The 23947-nt window shown below is 34.7% G+C and overlaps 1 protein-coding gene across 1 annotated transcript in view; it reads left to right on the forward strand.

Moving 5' to 3' along the window:
- The window catches only part of kif1b (kinesin family member 1B), a 193838-nt gene that overhangs the window by 146301 nt on the left and 23590 nt on the right, over positions 1–23947 (forward strand). Inside the window, 15 exon segments of the mRNA XM_051931432.1 lie at positions 706–824; positions 2621–2706; positions 3296–3425; positions 4372–4534; positions 7287–7347; positions 7349–7378; positions 7458–7576; positions 7677–7732; positions 10641–10749; positions 11788–11854; positions 13566–13650; positions 13890–13995; positions 19814–19928; positions 21026–21159; positions 21886–21947. Of these exon segments, the coding sequence (XP_051787392.1) occupies positions 706–824; positions 2621–2706; positions 3296–3425; positions 4372–4534; positions 7287–7347; positions 7349–7378; positions 7458–7576; positions 7677–7732; positions 10641–10749; positions 11788–11854; positions 13566–13650; positions 13890–13995; positions 19814–19928; positions 21026–21159; positions 21886–21947 (1442 nt within the window).

Here is a 23947-nt window from a genome sequence, read left to right on the forward strand (position 1 = left end):
CAAATATTTAAAGAGTCAAACACTCGCCACTTGGTGGGATATCCTGCTGAAACATTAGTAAATATTCATGTTTGATGCTTATTGGTGATCAGGGCGTGCACATTGAAACCTTGCTTGTAATTTGTTGATCTTAAATTACTTACAAATTTGACTAATCAGATCTATTTTAATTCCTATCAAATAATAAAGCTAAAATATATGTGTGAAATTGTCCAAGTAATAATCTCACCTGTGTTACTATGAAGTCTGTGCTGAAGAGCCTGTGCAGTCCCTCTATCATTTGACGCCTGTCTCTCGCCTTCCCCAATTAGATATTTACGAATTGTTTTTGATCATGGCCTGGTACTGTGCTGAAGAAGCTGTGACACTTGGTGTCTTTGGAAGTGAAGTACAAATGAGCGCACAGTGCTCTTTCCCTGAAGGGCCTCTTTATGGCTTGTTAATTGGCACCATTGGCCTCAAGATCTCTTGTTCATTTTTCTATGATCTCTTAAAAGCTGAGTTTGTCGTATAAAATCTTACTTCTTAAAATCATTATATGACCTGTTATCTTTAGGAGGTTTGTTAGTATCTTCGAGGAGCTCTTTAAGGACTTAGCATGTGCCAGAGCTCATCTTATGGGAATTGCGCTATTAAGCTCCATAAAAAGTGCATTAATTTTGCATTTTTTGGATGTGCAATGATGCATTTTTTTCTCTTCTGCAGAGCCTTTGTATACCTAAGTAATTTGCTATACCCAGTGCCCTTAGTTCATCGGGTCGCTGTTGTCAGCGAGAAGGGTGAAGTCAGAGGCTTCTTACGTGTTGGTGTCCAAGCTATTGCAGGTAGGAAGTGTTGCTGTTACTAAAAGTTCAAAGGAATTTGATATTTAAGAGTTCTGGATTTTTATATTCAGTGGCACTTTATTACCTCTGTTATATACTTTGTGGGAGAAAAAAACACTGACAGCCCTAAGAGGAAAATGTTTGTTGCTGGCTGGGGTTTAATATACACTAAGCATTTTCCCCAGGTGGAATGCTTCCCTGAAAATAGTTCAAACATTTTGTCATTTGTTTTCCATTTATATGAAAGATCTCTGATGTTTTCTTGTGGAGGCAGGATGGATTGGCCGTGTACATTCCTTCATTTTATAAGTGGAACTGATAAGATCTTTGAGTCTTAGTAGGTGTCAGAATTCAAAGACCCAACATCAACAAAGCTTTCCGAGTATGAATCAGGCTTACAAAAGCATAGTTGGAGAAAGCAGCCTGACTGTGCCCGCCAGCTTGTGTACAGTAATGCAGGGGATAAAGAATCCTACAGCATAATTATATGGTAATAGGCATTTCTCCTAAGTACTGCTTATGGGAAGAAAACAAACCTTACTTTGTGCTTTAACAGCATATTCCATTTGCCAAGATAAGTGTCAACTGTATAATTAATACTTAGCAAATTATTGTACAAACAAATTTTTGCACCTTGTCATGATTAGCTGTGGTTTTGCAATGCCAGAAATATTTGCAAACACAACACTAACCTAATTTGTTTTGAAAGAAAGAAAGAAACCTATACCATGATTCCATCATCTACAGACTTAAGTCCATGGCATCACACTAGGATAGTAAGCTTCCTTCTGATGTTCCCTATGCCCTAGAAGACTGCGATACTTGGAAAAATACAGAACATAATATTCTGTATGCCAAAGAACTCTTTATTTTTATTAACCCAAGCTATGTTGAGGCTGTCTTTGTCCAATTGACATTTTGTTGCTATTATTGCCAACAACATGAACTGAAGCTCTTTCATAAAAATTCCTGGCTTACTGTTTTTTGTAGAAACATTTATTGTAATGCCTGTTTCCACATATATCTTTTAGTGTGTTTTAGTGCCAAAGGGTAACCTGCCTTTAACATGCATGATGTCTAGCCTTCCAAATTTTATATCTACCTGCTAATTTCTTAGCCTCATATCTACTTTTGACCTTTCATTTACTCATTTAAGGCAAAATAAGTGTGTAACTAAACTTAAAGGTGTTTTTTAATATGTTTTATCAATTTGTTATTCCATTCTGCAACACTGTTAATGCTTTTTAATGTGTTTATCATTTGGCAAATGTTTCTGAAATAAACTTCAGGCAAAATATTGCATTCATATTCATTTACTTTTCTTATAATTATCTAAAAAATGCTAGATGCCTTTTTGACCCAAATCAGTCCAATCATTTGTGCCTGCACAGTGGAGAAAGGTAATCCAGCCTATTGGGATTGAAAGGATCAGCTGAATAGTGGGAAGTTTATCACTTAGGAGACCTCAGATATACCCTTGGTTCATTTCGGGAATGTCAAAAACCGATGCCATGAGCATCTTACTCACTGCTGTCTACTGTCAAAACATATTTAAGTCCGCTGTTTTTATTTATGCTGCTCAACTGTTTTCTCCCTCTGTCCATCTCTTACCCTCTCTGTTTATGTAAGACCTATGCTTTGTATTTTTATCACATTGAAATACAGGAACAGTTTAACAATAACTTGCATATAACTCCCTGCGCATCTGATCACTCTTGTCAGTATTTGTAGCTTCGGTAGTGTTCATCAAAAAAATTTGAATCTGTTTCTGATTTTTTTGTCCTCTCTCCTAGCAGCTGATGAAGAAGCTCCAGATTATGGATCAGGTGTTCGTCAGTCAGGAACTGCCAAAATCTCTTTTGATGATGAATACTTTAAAGCTGTAAGTCCAAGAATCATTAGTGTGATTACATTATTTTTTATAGCTGTCCATCTGTTAGTCCTAGCTAGTTGCGGCTAATTTTCTTGTCTTATCTTTAATTTATGTTGCACAATACCTTGCTCTACCTGATAGCAATAGTTCCTCAATTCCTCTATAGTTTGTCACTATAAATTTTAGATGTATTCTGTGAAAACTGATGTCTTTAATCATTGCTCAGTGCACAGTTAATTGTCTAGTTCCAGTTAGATTAAGTCCACTAGCTTTTCTTAGAGCTTTATTACTACACAACTTTGAAATCTCCATTGTTATATTTTCAAAGTTTGCACAGAGGTTAGCAGTTCTTGTTTTTCAGACTACTTCTTAAATACAAAAAAGTGCAGTTTATACCAATTGGTGCCTAACCTAATGTGAGCAGATGATTTTCTGCAGGTGTATTTTTGATATGTTTATTTGTAGCCTTCAGAGACTTGACATACATGGCTGCTATGAGCACCAACTGAAAATTGATGCTCTGCTGCAGTTACTTTTAATCTTGTGCGGTAAATATGACCTATATTTCCACAGTCTAGTTTCCTTTTTCCTTCCACAGAGTGATTTTTCCACAGTAGCGATGACCAGGTCAGGACTCTCGCTTGAGGAACTGAGAATCGTTGAAGGGCAGGGCCAGATTTCAGAGGTCATAACTCCATCAGAAGAACTCAATCGGATAAATGAACTGGGTAAAAAAATTTTTTAAATCTTAAAATAAACAAGGATTAAGCAGTTTAAGGACCTTCTGATTTTTGTTTACCAGTTCAGTTTGGTTACTTCTTAATTTACATTTAGTGATTAGATACATTTACTAACTGGGTGCTATATGAGTGGTAGTGAGTTGATATTAACAATATCCTGCCAATCACCGGAGAACAAAATTACTTGTCACCATTCCTTCTCTGGTGCCAACAGAGGTCACCTTGCTAAAAGCTTAGTTTGTTTCTATATGTTAGGATGATCTGGATATCTGCTTACTGTTTCTCTTAAATAATGTTTTATTATTTATAGTATTGTATGTGTAATTTCATTATGATATTTAGGTTGATGAGATGTGGACTTTTTCCAAACATTTCAGATATTAACAGTAATCTGCAATAGCTTTTAACCCCTTTAATTTTTTTTTATATAATCCCTCATTTTACTTAGTGATCTTACTAATTTATTTCAGCACCCCCATCCATAAAGTAGAGGATAGTCCCATTTCTACCAATGTCATTCTGACAACTTCCTGGGCTATTCTTCTCCTGGGCTTACCTGAAGACAGATTCATGTTCACATTCTAGTGCCAGTTAGCTATCAAAACATCTCTCGACATACTCGTGTTCAGGAGCTTCTTTAGAAAGCATCTTTAGAGTGCTAATACTTTCTAATCCTGTGCTCTTCTCATGCATTTTAAAAGCTTTATTACTGACTTAATCAATCATCAGCCATATGAATTTTTAACACTGTTTTCATCAAATCTTAGGAGTTACCGTGGTACTAAGTTGCTGTGTCTTGCTTTAAGTTTTATTTCTTTTTTTCTTTCCAAATAATTTAATGTATTATGTATATACTGATTTTGTAGGTCACTTTGCATAAAGATGAATGCCAAATAATGAATTAGAACATTTATCATTATTATTTACTTTTTAGACCTAAAATCTGGCAATTTGAAGGATACCCGTCTGCTGAATGAAGGTCTGTCTGAAAGTCTTGGTGATCACTTGGAGGTGGGAACAATCTTTACCTTTCGAGTAACGGTTCTGCAAGCCAGTGGAATCCCTCCAGAGTATGCAGATATTTTCTGTCAGTTCAAGTGAGTGCCAATGATTCTTATTGCCTTGTTGCAGTTTATTAGAAGGAATGATAATTAGCCTAGGCAAACATCATGCTGTAGTCAGTCAGTTGAAATCTTATGTAGGAACTAAATTGTTGAGTGGTGGAGGTTGTGAAATTAATAAATAATGTCCAAGCAATGAAGATTCCTATCATTATTTTCATGCTCAACTCTATTTTGGTATACATTAAAATTGTTTACGAGAATAAATACTAAAACACTGAAATGCAAAGTGTTTTTAAAATTCAAACCATCCCAGCCTCTCCTAATGTCCCAATTTAACTGGAAACTGGTCTTTTAGTGTGTATATATATATTTTTTTTTGTTGAAACATTTTGGTTTTTAATCTTTTAGTATTTTACTGACCTCATTGTAGAAACTTTGTTCCTACTGTTGTATGCCAAGCATTCTGAAACTGAATCCACTTTTATTTATTCTCATATACTGCACTTCCATTGACATACTCATAGAAGTGTACACATTTTCAGAGTTAGTATAATTAAACCGAGTAACATGTAGCAAAAAAATGCAACATAATAATACATTACATTTATATAGCGCCTTTCTCAATACTTAAAGCGCTATCCACACAGGGAGGAACCGGGAAGCGAACCCACAGTCTTCCACAGTCTCCTTACTGCAAAGCAGCAGCACTACCACTGGGCCACCTGTGATGATAAAATGTATATTCAAAAGTAATGCAAATCTATAAACATTTTAATTAGTTTTTATTGCACACATGAATATGAATTGTTAAATGGAGTAGTGTTTAAGTAAAGCTTTGTCAAGCTAAGAATGGAAATGAGAAAACATTCCATTTTACACGGATTACATTTGCCCTTTGGCAGTCAATCATCAGATACTGTATCTCCCTAGACACTCCACAGTGTGGCATGATATGAGGAAACATCAATGACCCTTGCAAAGTACACTTTCTCCACAAAAAGTGTCATACAGTATTTCCCTTCCTGTCTCACTGAATCTGATACTGATTGTTTATGCTCATTTACCCCAAGTGTTAAGTTAATTGTGCCACATATTTATGCCTGTATACAATCTTCAGACTGGATATCACTATAGATATAAAAGTGGTTCTTTCTGAGAGAATATAGACTTTGTGTTGTCTCGTGTATATTTTTCCTATAATTGTACAAAGATTGCTATTTATGCACTATTTCAGCATTAAAATGGCTACAGTGTTCACATGTACTATTTTTGTTTTGTACTGTCCTTCTGAAAATCCGTTTTTGAGCTGATTTGTAAAACTACTCATAGCTACTTTCGTTATTTCTTGTAACCCCACTCTATCCATTATTTGTTTGGATAGCCTGACTTACTCTACTTTATTAACAAGAAATATGATTTTGCTCTAGTAGAAAAAAATCTGTTGCAACCTCTTTTTTAGCCAAGTAATCATTATCATCAGCAAAATGAATAACAGTACAATACACAAGTCATACCATTACCTTGCTCCATTTCATGACCCCAAATCGAAACTGCATTAATAAGCATGTAGGTATAGGCATTCATGGAGGAGGGGATCCTTCAGAGGTGTATTTTTAAAAGTCGAGGGACTCCGCAGAAGGGATGAAGGTGTGCAACTCATTCTTCCAGTGAGTCTTTTATCATTTATTGCTCAGAAATTCTACAGCTGTTCAAATTCGATTACCCTACTTGTGACAGCACAGAATTCCTTTTTGATGGTGGTTACTTGTTTCTGTCTTGGAAACAGAGCCCATGTGTGTGTTTTCGGATATCACATTTTAGTTGAGCACCTTTATGCGATCATGCAGTGTGGCATTTCCAGTGCTGTGGACAAAGCTGCCATTAGCGCAAAAAAAAAGAGAAAAAGTAACCATAGGAAATGTCTTTGATTTTCATCTGTGTATACCTCAAAGCCATGATGTGTTACACTGAACTTTTCAAGTTATAGAATGTTCCCAAGACATATTAAATTCTTGCATATACAGCAGTAACATTCGTGCAAACACTTCTCTGAGTATCACAGAATGTCTGTTTGCAGGCAGAATCTCGCAAAGGAGTTGTGCTTCTGCGTTGATTGTTCGTTCCGGAAGGAATATGACATTTATAACATTTCATCAGCATTTTCAGCTTTTGAAATAGTACAGCAGAGATAAATATTCTTAATGGGACATTTATGACCTTTGATCGTATATCTGGAGGCTCAGCTCTTTAGTTACTACAGCCTCAAAATGTTAATCCTTGACATTAAATGTCTCTCTTTTGCAGGTTAGTTTTAGGGCATTGGTTGACACATAACTGGGCTTGATTTGGTCAAATCTTCAGCCCGTTCTAGAATGCAAAAATAGTGAATTATCCATATATGTAGCCTCACAGATCATATAATTCTGACTAAATCTGGGTTTTCTGAAATGAAATTAGCCTGATTTCCGTGAATTCCAGTTTAATTTAACCTATTTTTAATTTCACAGAAATCCTGTTTTCCGGAACAGACCCCTGGTCTTTTTTGTCATTGTTTGTTTATAGCTATTTCTTAATGTGTATTGCTCAGAGCAATTGCCTCTTAGTAAGTTAACTAAAAAAAAAGTAACAATGAAATAACTGCAAGACTGTGATCAAATTTCCGAAATACCACAACTCTACTTCAAACAAAAGTATCATACATGATTTTAGATTTAAAAATCATAAAGCTACAACTACAAAACCTTACATAGACTCATTCGTTGCAACTTTTCATTCTTCTTCTTAGTTTTTTGCATCGCCATGATGAAGCCTTTTCTACTGAACCTCTGAAGAACACAGGCCGTGGTTTCTCCTCTAGGATTTTATCATGTTCAGAATGTAAGCGAATGCCTCTGTCTGCATGGTTAAAAAAGTGTGATCTTTATTGAAAGTCTGATTTCCTAGCATTGAATTTCAGGTGTCAGTGGAAGTGACAGAATCATTTATAGAGTACATCAAGACCAAGCCAATTGTGTTTGAAGTCTTTGGACACTACCAGCAGCACCCACTTCACTTTCAAGGGCAGGACCTTGGCAGGTAAGCTATCTCAGATGGGTATTAATAATCAGTACCATTGAAATTTGTAGTGAACAATATAAGAAAGCGCACTTCTTTTTTTCTATCTTATGTGTTGCAGCCCTCCTCAGCCTTCTCGTAAATACTTCCCTCCACCAATGCCTCTGTCTAAGCCAGGTAAGAAATCTTTCTTAACTGTGCATATTTTGTTGCATGTGCCTTGTTTATATATACAGTTTGTCTTTGTGGGAAAATAAAAAGCTCATCAGTCATTGTGCTGTATTGTCCACAAAACAGTTAGTCATGTGTTACGTCCAACACTAGTGTTGGTTGTTAAAGAGAATCAGGAATACATGAATACACATTATGAATACATATTATATCCAATCTAACACAAACTCTTAAAATTGCTACAAAATAAAAATGGTGATTGTAGGTTATAAGCTTTCCAATTCTTATTTATCTGTGTGGTTTAGAGAAGGCCTAGATTGCACCCTTAAAAATGGTTTCAGGTAAGACTTTCCTGCAGTGCTCATTGTCTCATTATACACGCTAGTTATTAAGATGAGACTTGACATATGAATTTGAAATTCTGATGATCTCTTACATACCCAAATTAAAATCTTTACTATCTAAGCTACTACGGGGTTAATCTAAACATTACACTATGTTTAACACCTGCATAGCTTTTTGAATGTATTGCTGAAACATTTTTCCATTGTACTTCACGCATACTGTACAGAATATTCAGTTCAGGCTATTTTAAGTAAGAGCATGACCTTTTATTTTGTCCGTAATGAATATTCTTAATGACCACACACAAGTGTAGAAACCAAAATCTTCAGTTTTTTGCAGAGATGCATGTTACGTATGCTAACCTTTCAAGCGTGAGGGAAAAAAATCTAAAACCATTCTGTTTCAAGGTCTAACTGCAGGAAATTACATAATTAAGGTTGATGAATAATTGCTGCTTCACAACAGGCCTCTCTCAGCAAGCATATTAGCCTATTTATGTATTTGTTTATTTTCCTAGTATGTTTTCTCCACATAGCCAGCTGGCTGTGCCGTTTTTCTTTGCAGTGTGAAAGGACCTAGATGCATGGCTGGTCCTCACTGCAGCTGGTGTCGACTTGAGGGTCTTCAGAGTTAATACTGCAGTGCTAACTGGTTGTGTATTCATAACACATTATTTATTTTCATTTTTGCTTCTGTTTTTCGAATTAAATCCCTTTCATTTTTTCCTTTCCTTTTTATTTTCAAATGTCATTTCAGACCATGCGAGAAAGATTGAGTTGATTAGATACCTCATGACTGGTTATGTAAATGTGCATGTGCTTGACACTCTTTCTGAACACGCAAATGCTTTGGCCTCAACTGCTATTGCAAGTTTCGAGGACAGCGCAGATCATTTCACAAAGTTTCAATTCCTGCCTCTTCCGACATGTCCAGTTCTTACTGTGCCCAAGCATGATGGTTGGTAGCAAGACCCAACTATTTCAAATTCTGTAATAGTTGGGCTCCATATCTTGTATTTATCTTTAGACTGTGCGGTACATAGTGCTGGCTAAACCACCTTCCTTCCTCAACTGAAAGATTTTCTTCCTTCCTCACTTCCCCTTGAGGTTCATCAAGAATAATGCACTGCTCCTTGTGCAGAGCTGAAAAACTTAGCTTGTTCTGTGTTCACTTTGAAAATGTTGACTGTGTAGTGTGCTGTGCTGTGGTAAATTCTTACCAAAAAGATTTTGCAGGTATGGTGAGGCCTGAACAAAAATGTATTGGTTCTTTATTAGTGTTATGAGATTACCATTGAAACAACCTCATACATTCATGGTTCTGGGTCTTATTTCATTTTTAAATTTACTTCAGTACATGTGACTAGATTCTGTCTGTGGCTGATAGTTTTCCTTACTATCTTTTCCCATTAAATGCCCAATCTGGCTTTTGATTATTATCTTGTTTGCACTAAACATGATGAAAAATAATTCTATATACAGATATTCAAGTTCCTTTTATAGATATTCAAGTTCATTTTCTTGTTTTTCTTTGTCCACTACATTTTGAATACTTACTTTTTAGCATATGCTTTTGTAAATTAGCTTGTAGTCCAAAAAGTATGACAGTTTTCAGGTTAACACCTATTAATGTATAATGTTTTACAGGTATGGATTTTAAGGATGTCAGTCAGATAATCCACTTGTTCTGACTTTGTACCACTTGAGCAAATGAAGCTGTTTATGAAACCGATCATCTAAGTTTTGATGCTATAATAGTGCTCAAAAGTAATGAGAATGCTTGTAACTTGTGTTCCTCACTTTGTAACAATTTGTTCTTTATACAGTATACTGGGAAGTTTAACTGAAGAGTCCTAACGCATTTAAAGTTATTTAGCTTACATAAAAACTTTTGTTTAGCTTGTTGGGACTTTGCTTTATCAGAGACAGAGCTACTCATTAGTTCCTATTTTGGATTTCACTTAAGAGACTGAATGAAAACTACCAGCCACACATGAATTTCCCATTGGGATTAATAAAGTATCTATCTATCTATCTATCTATCTATTTTGAACAAGCTATCCAAATTACCTCCCTTCCTACCTTCTCTCCCCTGGTTATCAGCAGTAATGCAGATGTTCTTAGTGTAGTGCCTTTTGTGATGAGCAACATCCCAGAATGTCTCATTGTTCAGTAGGTGTTATCATATGCTATGTAACAGCTCAGTTATGTTAGGTGACTTGCTTAGAGTCACATCATGTACGTGTTGTAGTTTACTGTTCAGATTTTTAACTTCTAGACACATTCTTCTGATGGAGAGTAATTTTGTTAATTTATTTTTTTTTTATATTTATTTGTAAATGAATGTGTGAAAAGCTTAAAGGCTGCAAAATTGATTGTGGTAGTTTGTGGGCTGGCATGCAAAAACTATTTTATTTGTTCTCTATACTTGAACTTCAAAAAAACACTTGCACACCTTAACACATAGGTGTCTGGATTTGTATCGGCATTCTGGGATGATCACTGTTGTATTTGTTTATCTGCTTGAAGAAAGGGCTACATCTCATTTGATATGTTACTTTAAATTGCAGTTCCAGCCACTAAACTGAACACTATCAGTAAACCCAACCTTGGCCAGTGTGTCAGCAAATATGACCTACTAGTGTGGTTTGAGATCAGTGAACTGGAGCCGACTGGAGAGTAAGTAATCTTTACTTATTAAAAGAAAATAACTACATCAGATCTAAAACCTATTAAGTTTAGCAAGCCTTCACTGCAGCTGTTTTCTGTTGTGTAAGTGTCAAACCTCTGAAAAGAATTATATAAAAATAATTAGAAAATTAATTTAATGTATGGTCTTTTACGTTGATGAATACCTTGGTTTCCTTGCTGGTGTTCTTTAGTTCATAATCCTGATGATTTATGAAGCATGAATCTGTGATCCTGGAATCATGTTAATATAAATAATCAGACAACATGTTTTAATTTAATTTTCGTGGCATTCTGCTTCAACAGCCATTAACATAAAACATTCATATTTACAGTATATGTTCATTCAGAATCCAAATTACTTGAGTGTACAGCTCAAATAAGAATATTGACTTTACTGGCCCTATACTATGTAGGTAGAGATGACCACAACATGTTTTTGCAATTACAGCAAAGGCCTCTTAAAAGTAAGAATTTAATATAGATATACATTAGGCATTAACATTTCATTGTGGTATGTTGAAAGTCATCTACGTAATAGCTGTGCGTCACCTAGGTAGTTGAAATTCCTTCCTCATCTTGATTTTGCAGCATTTTTCTGGACTGAATAACAAACTAATCATCACTTGAAAGTGCCAAGTCTGTAGTGCTGTAGGATCATGATTGGTGTTCTTTGCTGTAAACCTTTACCTCCGCCTCTTCACTTGTTTGGTCAGATTAGTTTATGGTCAAGTTAGTGCATCTCATCCCTGTTTGTTGATTAATACATTTTAATAAGAAAACTACATTTTCTGGGTAGGATAATCTTCTAATCCTTCTCCAGCCAGAGTTTCCAACTGGTTTAATTAGTTACAATGCCTGCCATAGTAACTGACTGTTTTTGCTTGGTAAGCTCTGGGAGAGACCTGCTGTATGCTAAAATAGGACTGACCAGCATTCGGACAGAAAAGCATTCTGGCAGCTTCAAAACCATGTGTGATATCCTCAGTGGATATTAGATTGCAACCACTGACAAGCTTTGTCTTTTAGGTACATCCCAGCTGTAGTGGATCACTCTGGAGCTCAACCTTGCCAAGGGACCTATCTTTTACACCAGGTACATGTTGTTTATTTATTTGTTTGTTTATTTTTGTATGCATGTATGTACAGTATGTTGTGCATTTATTTATTACCTACAGCTATTAGCATAAAAGATATGTGTAAAGTTGTTGATCCACAGAAAGAGAAGAATTACAGAGACTACCTGAGGGTTCAATGATACTGGTGTGTTGAAGTTTTACAGAATTTCTTATCATTATCATTTAACAAATAATCATTTTAAAAAGATCCAACATAGTGAAGGCTCTTTCAGAATTTTTTTAGGTGCAGTGCAACAGTTTGTTTATTTTATTACTTTATTTTAAAAATTATTTTTCTGACTGTTTCAAAACTACACAGCAAGTTTAAGTTTATCATGAAACCTGTTGAAATCCTGCCCAGGTTTCTTCATCAATAGAGACAAAACACTAAACCAGCTGGTATCGATATTAATCCATTAACTCTCTGCTTATTTAATATTATTAAATAGTTAGGGGACAGGTCTGTATATGTGTAAAGTGGTGCTCTGACTATTGATTTACTCCTTGTTAAAAAGGAATGTAATATAAACTGCTCAATATATGGAACACCATAGATTTATAGGGTCCTAGTATTGTCATATGAACAGCGTATAGTGTAATTGTTACTTGCATGTTCTAAATAACTTGCAACATGCAACTTTCGTCACCATATTCTAGTAGAAAATCATTTATTTTATTCTGATTCGTATGTTTTATTTCTGAAGATTCAATATGGAATTTGTTAACTTTTTAAAATTAGTAAGGTGATGTGCTCTTTTGAATAGCATCAATGGCTAATTTTACATTGAAAAATACTTATTTTTGCCATTTAGATTTTTGTTGGCTTGGAACTTAGGAAAAGAGGGGACCATGACTCAGCCTATGAGTCAGAAAAGAGTTTCCAACTGGTTGACGTCATGAGAAAAAACTTTTTATTTATTTATTTATTATTAATGACATACATGCTGGGTGAAATGGTTGGCAAGGCAACATGTGAAGACTCACACAAAATCCTCTTTTTATTCCATGATTACAAAGAGTTATGGAGTAATGGGACTGTAATTCTTATTTGGCCATGACTCGGATCTCCAAGTTTTTAGGCAAGTTTTAGGGAAAATTTAAAAAAAACAAAAAGAAATCACTTCTTAAAAATTCAGCATAGTTAGGGAAAATTAAATATAATGCTGAGTATGTTTATAATGAACATTGTTACACTGTTAAGCTGATGGCTTTTCTTTTTTTCCTGCACAAAATTATTATATGTTATAGTATATTTCTATATATAATTTACATATGGATGAATTAGATTCAGTATGGACTTTTTCTTGACAGGTTTTACATTAGATATTAAGTTCTTTTAACTTATCAGAGATGTGTAATAGCTCATAGCAGATTAAGTTTTATGATTATTCCCCCTTTATTCTATTTTTACTGTATTATTGAAATATAATTGTATGTTTGTTAATGTGTAGTAATAGAAATATATTATTTTCATTATGATTAATAATATATCAACCCAAATAAAATTTCAGTATGTAAGTTAAAGTTCAGTTTGCTAAGTTAAACTTTTGTTAATACAGTATATGTCACGTACCTCTGCATTTCCTTTGTATTATATAAATCTCAGTATAAGCCACTTCTAGGTACCCATTAATTTCCCATAGCTTAATAAGAAAGGTAAAACTATTAGAACATCTTTGTTGCATACAGGGAATCCAGCGTAGAATCACAGTGACCATCATCCATGAAAAAGGCAGTGAGCTTCACTGGAAGGATGTTCGAGAGCTGGTGGTGGGTAAGTGTCATAAATGCTTTTAAATAAAAGTGAGGCTACCCCTAAGGTCTTTTTATTTGTAATAGATACTTGTGCTCAACGCACATAATAGTTTTTAATGCTTCTGCATTTTTTTAATTAATAGTAACTAAAGAACAGTAGGCAGACTCACTTAAATTGCTCACCTAATGAGCAGTACACTAGAAACTGAACATGTCTCTAATTAGATTTTTGGTTATCGTCTTTCTCTCTGCATTAAGGACGTATAAGAAACAAGGCAGAAGTGGATGATTCTGCAGCCGATGCTGTTTTATCACTCAATATTATCTCAGCAAAAAATGTAAAATCATCTCACAATTCTAATAGGTGAGTTTTTGAATTCCTTTTATCAAAGTTTATTTTGTACATGTAGGAAATGATCATATCTGTTTATTAAAGTCACTAATAGTTGATTAATCATAAAATGATATAGAAGGCGAGTACAGAAAAATATATCACTTGCTAGAGCCAAACAGAATAGAATTCCTCTACATGCTGGCCATAACAGGAAAGCAAAATCAGTTAGGCATCACAGAGATACTGGTATGCTGTATCGCTTTCTTCAGCAGTCTACACACAGAAGGTTAGAAAGTGATAATAAAAATTCGAACTTAGAAATTTGAGTCCTGTTTCCCTAGTCTTATCAAAAAGCCAGAGTTTCATTGCAAAAATACACTGATAATGGCAGTCCTATGTATTTTATAAATTGCAATCTTTTAATTAAAACTCTGCTTGAATGAACATATGCCGCCTGTTACTTCTCTTATTCTTCTTCCTTTCTTACACATTTCAGTGTACATCATAGTATGTGTTTTCTCGTCTCATATGAATTCTGACTTTATAGATGTGTGTTTCTGTGCATTTGTTTAGTTGTGTTTTATATTTTCTCTTCATTAATATTTGTCTAGTAAAGCACTTTTTTGACCTTTTTTACGTTTAACATCTGCAAAAGTCATAGATGCTTTGGTGTTAGTAGTGTGGAGAATGTCCATTCCCTGAAAAGCTCCTAAACAAGTATTAAATACAAATTCCTGATTTGCTATGTTTAGTCTGAGGAATGGTCAGTGTTATACCTTCAACAAACCACCACTTCTGTCCTTTAGTTATAAGCTCCTACCTGTACTCTCCTCAACCACACAATTGTAATACCTCCTCTAGTTATACTATATGGCCAAATGTTTGTGAACAACAGACTTTCACACCTGGACTTCCCATTCCAAAACCATGGACATTAATATAAAGTTGGCCCAACATCTGCGGCCATAACAGCCTCCACTCATTAGGAAAGCTTTTCATAAAATTTTGGAAGGTGACTCTAGGATTTGTGCCCATTAAGCAAAAGAATGTTTCTGAGGTCAGGTATTGATGTTAGATGAGAAGACCAGGTTCACACTCATTCCAGTTCAATCCACAGTGTTCAGTAGGGTTGAAGTCATGACTCTTTGTGGACCACTTGAGTTTCTCCACACCAAACCTGTCTGGACTTTGTCTTGAAGGACAGGGCTTTCTGTAGAGGGGAACAGTAATGTTGGAACAAAGATGGGCCTTTTTAACAAACTGTTGCTATAAAGTTGGAAGCATAGAATTGTCTAAAATGTTTTGTATGCTGTAGCATAAGTATTATATTTCACTGGAAACAAGGTGCCTAGCCCAAACCTTGATAAACCGCTCCAAACCATTATCCCTTCTCCACCAAACTTTAAAGTAGGCACGGTGCAGCCTCGGAGGGTTGCGTTCTCCTGCCATCTGACAAAGTCATATTTGTCCATCAGACTTCCAGATAGTGAAGTGTAGTTCATCATTTCAGAGAACATGTTTTCATTGCTCTTGAGTCCAATGGAAGTGTGCTTTACACCTTCTAGCCAATGCTTTGCATTACACATAGTGACTGGCTTAATTGCAGCTTCTTGGCCATGTGAACCCATTTCATGAAGCTCCTGATGCACAATTCTTGTGCTGATGTTACTTCCAGATGCAGTTTGGAACTGTATTGTGAGTAATACAACAGAGGATAGGCAGTTTTATTTATATATGTGAGTTTGTGTAGTCACTTTGTGACTGAGCTGTTTTTGTTCTCCTAGATGCTTTTACTTCACAGTAGTAGCACTTACAGTTGACCACCGGGACAGATTTAGCAGAGCAGAAATTTTACATAGTGGCTTGTGGCATCCTATAAAAGTGCCAGATTTAAAGTTGTTGAGCTCTTCAGTATGGCCCATTCTACTGCAAGTGTTGGTTACACAGCAATGTACTTGATTTATGAACCTGTTAACAATGGATGCAGCTAAAACACCTAAACTCAATAATTTGGAGGGATATCTAAATACTTTTGGCCATATAGTGTATATATCCCTTCCAGATTCTTTCTCAACTACAGCATCCCTTATTCCAGTTCTCTAGTTACAATCCATCATTTCCTGCTCTCTGCCAATCTGACAGCTAATTTTAATAATCTCCCCTCCAATTAACCTTGCTGTTTTTGGTCCTCCTTCAGTTTGACAAATTGTAGATCAACTTCAGCTTTGAGACTAATCACTGTATAAATTGTGTTTAATTCAACTCTAATTTTTGTGTTTTTTGGGTAATCGTTACCTTTGTCATTAATCTTGCTGATTTGTTTCTGCTTTTTTATTTTTGTCTTTCTTTGCTGCTTTGTGGACGATCCCCATATATCACAGGCTTTGTCTTGATGAGGACGTCCCTAGGTATCTTACATTTTGCTGTGTACATAAAGTGTTTTTTTTTTTTTAAACTGAAAGCACTTTATTGCACCCTGATCGATTTTACTTTTGTTTGTCTGGTATATACATCTTGTGGTGTTGTCTCTTTTTGAACTGAACTTCTTGTATATCTTTGTGTTTATTTTTGAATTTTTTGTAATTATTTCTGCTCAACAGGCCAGTTTTTCCAATGAAACTGTTATGCAGGGGTATAAAAATCCCCAGTTGGTTCAGAGACATCTGTCATGCAGATAATTTTTATTCTAGACATAAAAAGATACGTGTTTCCCCATTTTGCATACTACACAATTCTGGAAGAATTTTCCAAGATTCCCTGTACCTGTTTTTGGTGTTACAGCCTGATGTATTCTATCCTTACCTTACCTTAAGTAGATCACATGACACTATGGATCACCTATTAATCACATACAGTGGTATTTAGGCCCAAACTTGTGCCTTCAGGTCTAGCTTGTAAGTCACACATAAGCAGGGAAACTGATCTTGCTGTCGATATGAAAAAAAGAAAAACAGATGAAAAGTTTGTATACACAAAATAAAACTTAAGTCCTGAACTGAAAACTTCATTTAATTTTTGGGTTAGTTGAATGCTCGGTATATCAAGCAAGCCTGGAAATTTTTATTTTAGTATACTCAAGGTGGTAAATCTGAAATGAAATTCCTAACCAAGATATCCTATAGTTCAAAATAGTGGGTTTATATATAACACAGGGGTTTCTTAATCAACTCCTTCCTCATTTGGTTATACTTGGATTGGAGTTTTAAGATATATATGAGGAATGAACACATGAGCAAAAAGACACAGATGCATCCACACATAAAGTTCACGGATTATTTTGCACATTACAGGCGGTGGCTCTGTTGAAGAGAAGATCTCTTTTGAACTGTTTGACTGTCGGGAGATTAAGAGTACAAGTTAGAAAAGAACGTGCCATTTCGAGCATTCATTAACACAGTCCCTCAGGAATTTGTACTGGATTTATTTTTTACTTACAATAGTGATATGATTCTTATATATTGGGTAATTAATAAATATAGGGTAAACATTCAGTGAACACCAAAAGTAGAATATATCTTTTGGACTGAGCAGGTGTAAAATATTTAAGGCAGCCTGAGAAATCTAAACTGCTGCATACAGTTGCATACAGATGAAAAGAAGATTTATTATCAGTATAAGATAGGTGGCATGACCTACAGGAAGCAGAATCTGAAAAGAATGTAGGGGATAACATGACATAATATTTCATTTTTAAGATATATGTAGCTATGAGGCTAGTTAAAGGTTATATTACAGAACTTACTGACTCCAACTGAGATATTAAATCTCTGCAACACATTGTAGAAATCATGACTGTACTCTTTGAGCAGTTCTGGTCACCACACTGCAAGAAAGATACAACAGCATTGGAAATTGTGCAGAGAGGATCAGCCAAGTGCTACTGTGGACAGCAGGGTATGTTTCAGTTTCACAAGCGAAGAGAACTATAATTGTTTAGTCTTAAACATGTAAGGTTACATGCGTCCATCTATGTGTGTGACTTACAAATCATCAAAATTTGTAGAAGTATGAAGCAAACAACAGAGTTATGTAGCTAAAAAACGTGAAAGCTTTTAACAATTTAGAAAATATATAAATTACACAGCAGTGAGGTACGTGCATGGACTTAGTTGACTGTTTCAGAAGCTGGAACATTTTTATATACTGCATCAAAGAAAGAGATATCACGTTTTTGTTTACTAAATATTTCATAACATTGAGTCATATTCAATGGTAATAGGATATAACTACAGGTATTACTAGAGTGCACAAAATGTATGTTTTTGATAGCATTTTACGATATCATGTACAGTAGATAAAAATCTAAAATCATATTAGCTGAAATAGCTTTCACATGATTTTGCTTTAGTTAAAAATTGCATTATATGATATACTGTAGTTAGTTGTTTGCTGTAAAGTTTCTGTGGCCAAATATAGTTCATGTTATTTAAACATAACATTTTTGAAAGAAGTACCCAGTGGAGAGTTAAAATCTTTGTTGAAGTCTGGCTGCTTGTGTACATATAACCAAAAATCGCAAAGAATATCTGGTCATGCACATGATAATGCAGGTATTTCAATAATTTGTATTAAAGGATTTTGTCATCTGGTGTGTAAAACATGAAAATACAGCAGCAAGGTATAATATAAGAAAGTAATAATCCCCCTCCACGCACCATGCTGCAGTTTCATTCTGCAGAGCTTCTGCTAGGCATCATTATAACATTAGTACAATTATAGTCTCACAAGAAAGGAGCATTGCAAACTCAATCAAATACATGTGATATCATTTAGTCAGTGTCTGATTTTGTCAATGTATTAATGTTCCATTTATGTATGAATTAGTTACTGGTAGAATGTAGGGAGGTGGGGCTACTAAAAATATATTTTCTTGTGAAGGAATCGGGAGCCAATGAAAACTGCAAATACTCAGAGTTTCCTCCTATAATAATTCTTTGCATTTATATAGCACTTTTCTCACTACTCAAAGCGCTCGGCAATTGCAGGTTAAGGGCCTTGCTCAAGGTCCCAACAGAGCAGAGTCCCTATTGGCATTTACAGGATTCGAACCGGCAACCTTCCGATTGCCAGTGCAGATCCCTAGCCTCAGAGCCAGCACTCTGCCCCTTGAATGTACAGTATGTTTTATGTCTCTCCTACTCTGTGCAAAAAAAAAAAAAAAAATTCTTTCAATGCAGACCTGCCCTGTAAAACAACTATATTGATCAATCGACTTTTCTTATTTTATTGTCTTTCTTAATGTTAAAATTATGCTTTAAAAAGTTTTTATTATGATGATGTTTTTGTGACAAGGAACTCCAGCATGCCCTGATTTTCCACTATAATTGTTTCACTGTGAATTGATGAATATTGCAGAGGGGAAATCTCAATCGCTTGTTTAATGATTAGTTATTTTATTAACAGTTACGAAAATATTGAATGTGTTCACATTCTATTAAGTACCACTTTTAGAGGTATATATACACAATATTAAATAATAAAACATTGGCATTCTAAACTAGAAATACAGTTCCAAAAGTAGATTAGTTTTATGTGTTAAAATAATATTGAAAACACGTGAGCATAACTTATTTACATTAAACATTATGAAATTGCACTCCTTCTCACAGGGCTATCCGAGAAATTGTAAAACTGCTGCAGATAGTCAGGGCTTAACTATTATTGGCATTTCTTCAGATGCACTGACCCTAATTACTTTTAAGCAGAAGGAGCCATGCCCATTTGCAGAAGAGCCTTCTTACTGTAATGAGAAATATACAAAGAAGAAGGAATTCCTATCAGATTTCTTCATCTTTGTAGTCTTCAAGTCTAATGTGTGTCCCTTTTACTTTTTTTGTTTTTATTAAAGGACTTTTTATCGCTTTGAAGCTGTATGGGACAGTTCCTTGCACAACTCCCTTCTCCTCAATCGTGTGACTCCATATGGGGAAAAAATCTACATGACACTTTCTGCTTACCTAGAGGTGAGTTTGTTAGTGCTGCCTCATTTAAGAAGAAAAACATGTGAGAGTCACCATATTGCCATATTCTCCCAAGCAGTGGTCTGTTATTTGGAGTTGTTGCTAAGCTGATGTCATAGAAATTCATTATTAAATCAAAATCTCTGATAAGTGTTTTGTTGTAGGCTCGTGTTCATTTGAAAAAATCTTATTTTATTTCCACATTTATTTTGTTGTTCTTTCAGTCACTACTAAGTTAGGACATCGGGTTGATTAGGTACTTATGGCCAACTTCCTTTTGTGTTTTGGTAAAAAAAAAAAAAAATCCAATAGCAAAGGATTTGTAGGTGTGATCATTTATTTCTTAAATTTGCTTAAATTGGGTAGATTATAGTTCAAGATTTATAGGTGATATCTTCTAGCTATAACATTGGAATTTGAAAGAATTTGGTTACTTAACTGAATAATTCCTAAGCAAGAGCAAGTAATCAAGATATTGCATACTTTGCCCCAGAGCAGATCTCTTTTACAAGTAAATGTGTAAGTAGAAATGAAAGAACATATCCACTTCCAACTACTAAGAACAATCAAAGTTAGGTACTTTGATATTTCTAGTACTGTTCTTCGAAAGTACTATCAAGGTATAAATAGGTCATGTAGAAGAGGGTGTCAAGTGTGGCAATGTAGTCTTAAAGTGCTTTTAAAGAGTAACCTTCTGCATTCTGTTGTATATTAATGGGACAGTCTGGTTACTGCTGTAGTTTCCATAGGATCATGGTTTCATAGGAATGCAATGGTTGGCCCTTATCCTAATGAGCTGTTTTAAAAGTCTTTACTTGGGTAGCCTGGTTAAAGTTTAGGATTTAGATATTCTTCAAAAAATATTTTAAATCCCTCTTACATGCTGGTAAGTTACACATATAAGAGATTAACATGTCGGAGGCATTTTTTAAAAGTCAACAGCATAGGGCTCATGGAAAGGTTTACAAATGAAGTCATTACCATAATCCTAAAATTTACTTTTTTTTCTCTATTATGAGATGCTTGACATACGTTGCATACGTTTACGTGAATTGTTAATAACAGACACTTCCCAATTTTATTGTGTCTTTGGCAAACAGCTTGACCACTGCATTCAGCCTGCTGTCATTACAAAGGATGTATGCATGGTATTCTATTCCAGAGATGCCAAAATCTCTCCACCTCGTTCTCTCCGGAACCTGTTTGGCAGTGGTTACTCCAAATCTCCTGACTGGTAAGTGAGCAGCGTAACACAGAAGACTTTTGCATGCTGATTTCATTTTTCTTTTTCCAAACAACATAGGAAAACAGATAGATATATTTACTGTTATAAATATATATTTATGTCTCAAGTGAGTGGCAGAAACTACAAAAAGTTCTTCAAGTTGGTTGTCTTTTGCATTCAAGAAAGAAAGTCAAGTGCTCTTTGTTCTGTCGTATGAAGACAATATCAACACTTCTCTGTAGTTCTTGAAGTTGAATAAAATGAGAAAAGATTGTCCTTTGCATTCAGAAAAGAAAGTCAAGTACTTTGTGTTCTGTCCTCTGAAGACAGTATCAACATTTTTCAGTAGTACTGTACAAAACATTTATGAGACCTAGAATAATAATGGAACCAATAAGTATCATTCTTTTACAAGCTCCATTTATTGTTCACCTCCATTCCAGCCTTCTGGGTATGGCTATTCTTGCCATACACGTCAACTGTGTTCTATCATTTCCTTGTATTATTACTATTAAATTAATTATTAATAAATATGCTGTGATTTGCTTTACAAACAACTTCCGAAGTGTTTGCTCTGAAAGGCGCTACTTAAACTGAAGACTAACTAAATCAGGGCTATGAAAGTATTTATACCAGTGGATACTATTTGATAGATATAGACATGTATCAATATAAATATATGTAAATATTATTAATTTTCCTTACTATTAAATAAGTATCCTGTGTTTTCTACAGTAACAGAGTCACTGGAATCTATGAACTCAGCCTGTGCAAAATGGCAGACACTGGAAGCCCTGGTAAGCAAGCTCTTACTGGTATTGATTTGATATATTTTGATAATTTTGGACTGGATCTAAATACTGCCATTTCCTTGAATTAGAGTGGTTGGCCTATGTTAAAATGCTGGCTAAGGAACAGCTGCTACTATATTATATTTAGAAACTGTAAGACACTGTTTTCACTTCTGTGTTATTGACTGAACTATACTCTTAGCCTCCTGATTAATTCTTTGGTTTATAATTTTTTGCTTTATTTAAACATGGATTATAGACAGTTGGCTAATCAAGTTAGATGTCTGAATTCTGTAACTATGAAAATCTCCATGGAAATTCAAAGCTACTAAATAGAAAAGAGCACATATACAGGTGCTAGGTATCATCATTTATCATTAGTTTATAGTATTTATCCATAAAACAGTTGCATTAATCATTCAAAAAGAAAGAAGAAAAATCAAACCTACCTACAAACAAAATAAGAAATTAAAATAAGGCAACATTAGTTAACGTAGAAAAGGAGTAAGGTCCGATGGCCAGGGTGGACAGAAAAAACAAAAAAAAACTCCAGAAAGCTGGAGAAAAAAGTAAAATCTGTAGGGGTTCCAGGCCACGAGACCGCCCAGTCCCCTCTGGGCATTCTACCTAACATAAATGAAATAGTCCTCTTTGTAGTTAGGGTTTTCACGGAGTCACTTGATGCTGATGGTCATACAGACTTCTGGCTTTTAATCCATCCATCATTTTTGGAACATCATGGTACTTAGAGTAGATGCACCACCACCAAAAGGACACCGGAAAAGGAAACAGAAGAGAGAATAGGGGTTAGTACAGATTTTAGAGCCACCTTGAATGGTTATTATAATGAATTGGATATACAGAGTATCAGGATTAAATTACAGTGAAGTTATGAGAAGGCCATGTTAAAGTAATGTGTTTTCAGCAGTTTTTTAAAGTGCTCCACTGTATTAGCCTGGCGAATTCCTACTGGTAGGCTATTCCAGATTTTAGGTGCATAACAGCAGAAGTATTGTAGGTTCTTTATTTTAAAGAAAAATGTGAGGATATGTATACTTAAAATTGTGCATTTCCTTAACTTCAAGTAGCCAACACTTTAAATTTAAAAATGTTTTAGAAAAATATTGCAGGGGAAGGTTTAGTTTTATTAGTCACTTTGGGAAAAACATTTCCATAGAATAATGTGTTTGTTGGATCTCAGTTAAAATGTACAGATTTTACTGAATTATATTTAGATTCAGGTCAATTATAATCCTATTTTTGTATGAAGTGAATTTGTGGTGCAGCATTTCTCCATTGTTCTACTCTGTTTTCTTCCCTGCAATTGTATTATTTCCATAAATGATCTTAAAATTATTTCATAAATGATACATTGAGATAATGAAGTTGAAACTCCTGTGGACTATTGATGCAGCTAATTTCAAGTCACTTATGTTTCATACTTGTGCTCTTTAATTTTAATTTTAATTTTTAATTTTTAATTTTGTTGCTTAATATGAAACCTTTGAATTACACAGTGCAGAAAGAGAGATTTGTATCTGGGAGAAAGCCATCTCTATCTACTCTTTGATTTTCTGAGATGAGTAAATCCAGTTAGAGCATATTATTATAACTTCAAGGTAGTTAAAGATCGTATGAGCAGCACTTTTGGAATTATGTGGGTAAAAAATAAAAACCGATTCCAAACTCAAGTCTAAAAAATTGGGTGGAAAAAAATCAAATACCTGCACGTTAAATAACGCTGAAAGTCCAATAAATGTTTAGTTTTGTTAGAGGTGATGGTATTTTGCATAGAATACATTAGTCATCCGTGTCTGGTGCATATACTTACAAGTAATTCAGAAATGTTGAGTTGTCGACTACAGCATGGAATAAAAATATTTTTAAAATATGGCTTAAGACTGAATCCTTATCACAAATAACAGTTGCTTAATTAATTGCACATCAGTGCTGCCCATATTCTAAATTTTCTTACATTTGGCATAACCATCAAACAAAAACACTGG

Source organism: Erpetoichthys calabaricus, chromosome 8 (assembly GCF_900747795.2).
Source record: "Erpetoichthys calabaricus chromosome 8, fErpCal1.3, whole genome shotgun sequence".
Taxonomy (NCBI): domain Eukaryota; kingdom Metazoa; phylum Chordata; class Cladistia; order Polypteriformes; family Polypteridae; genus Erpetoichthys; species Erpetoichthys calabaricus.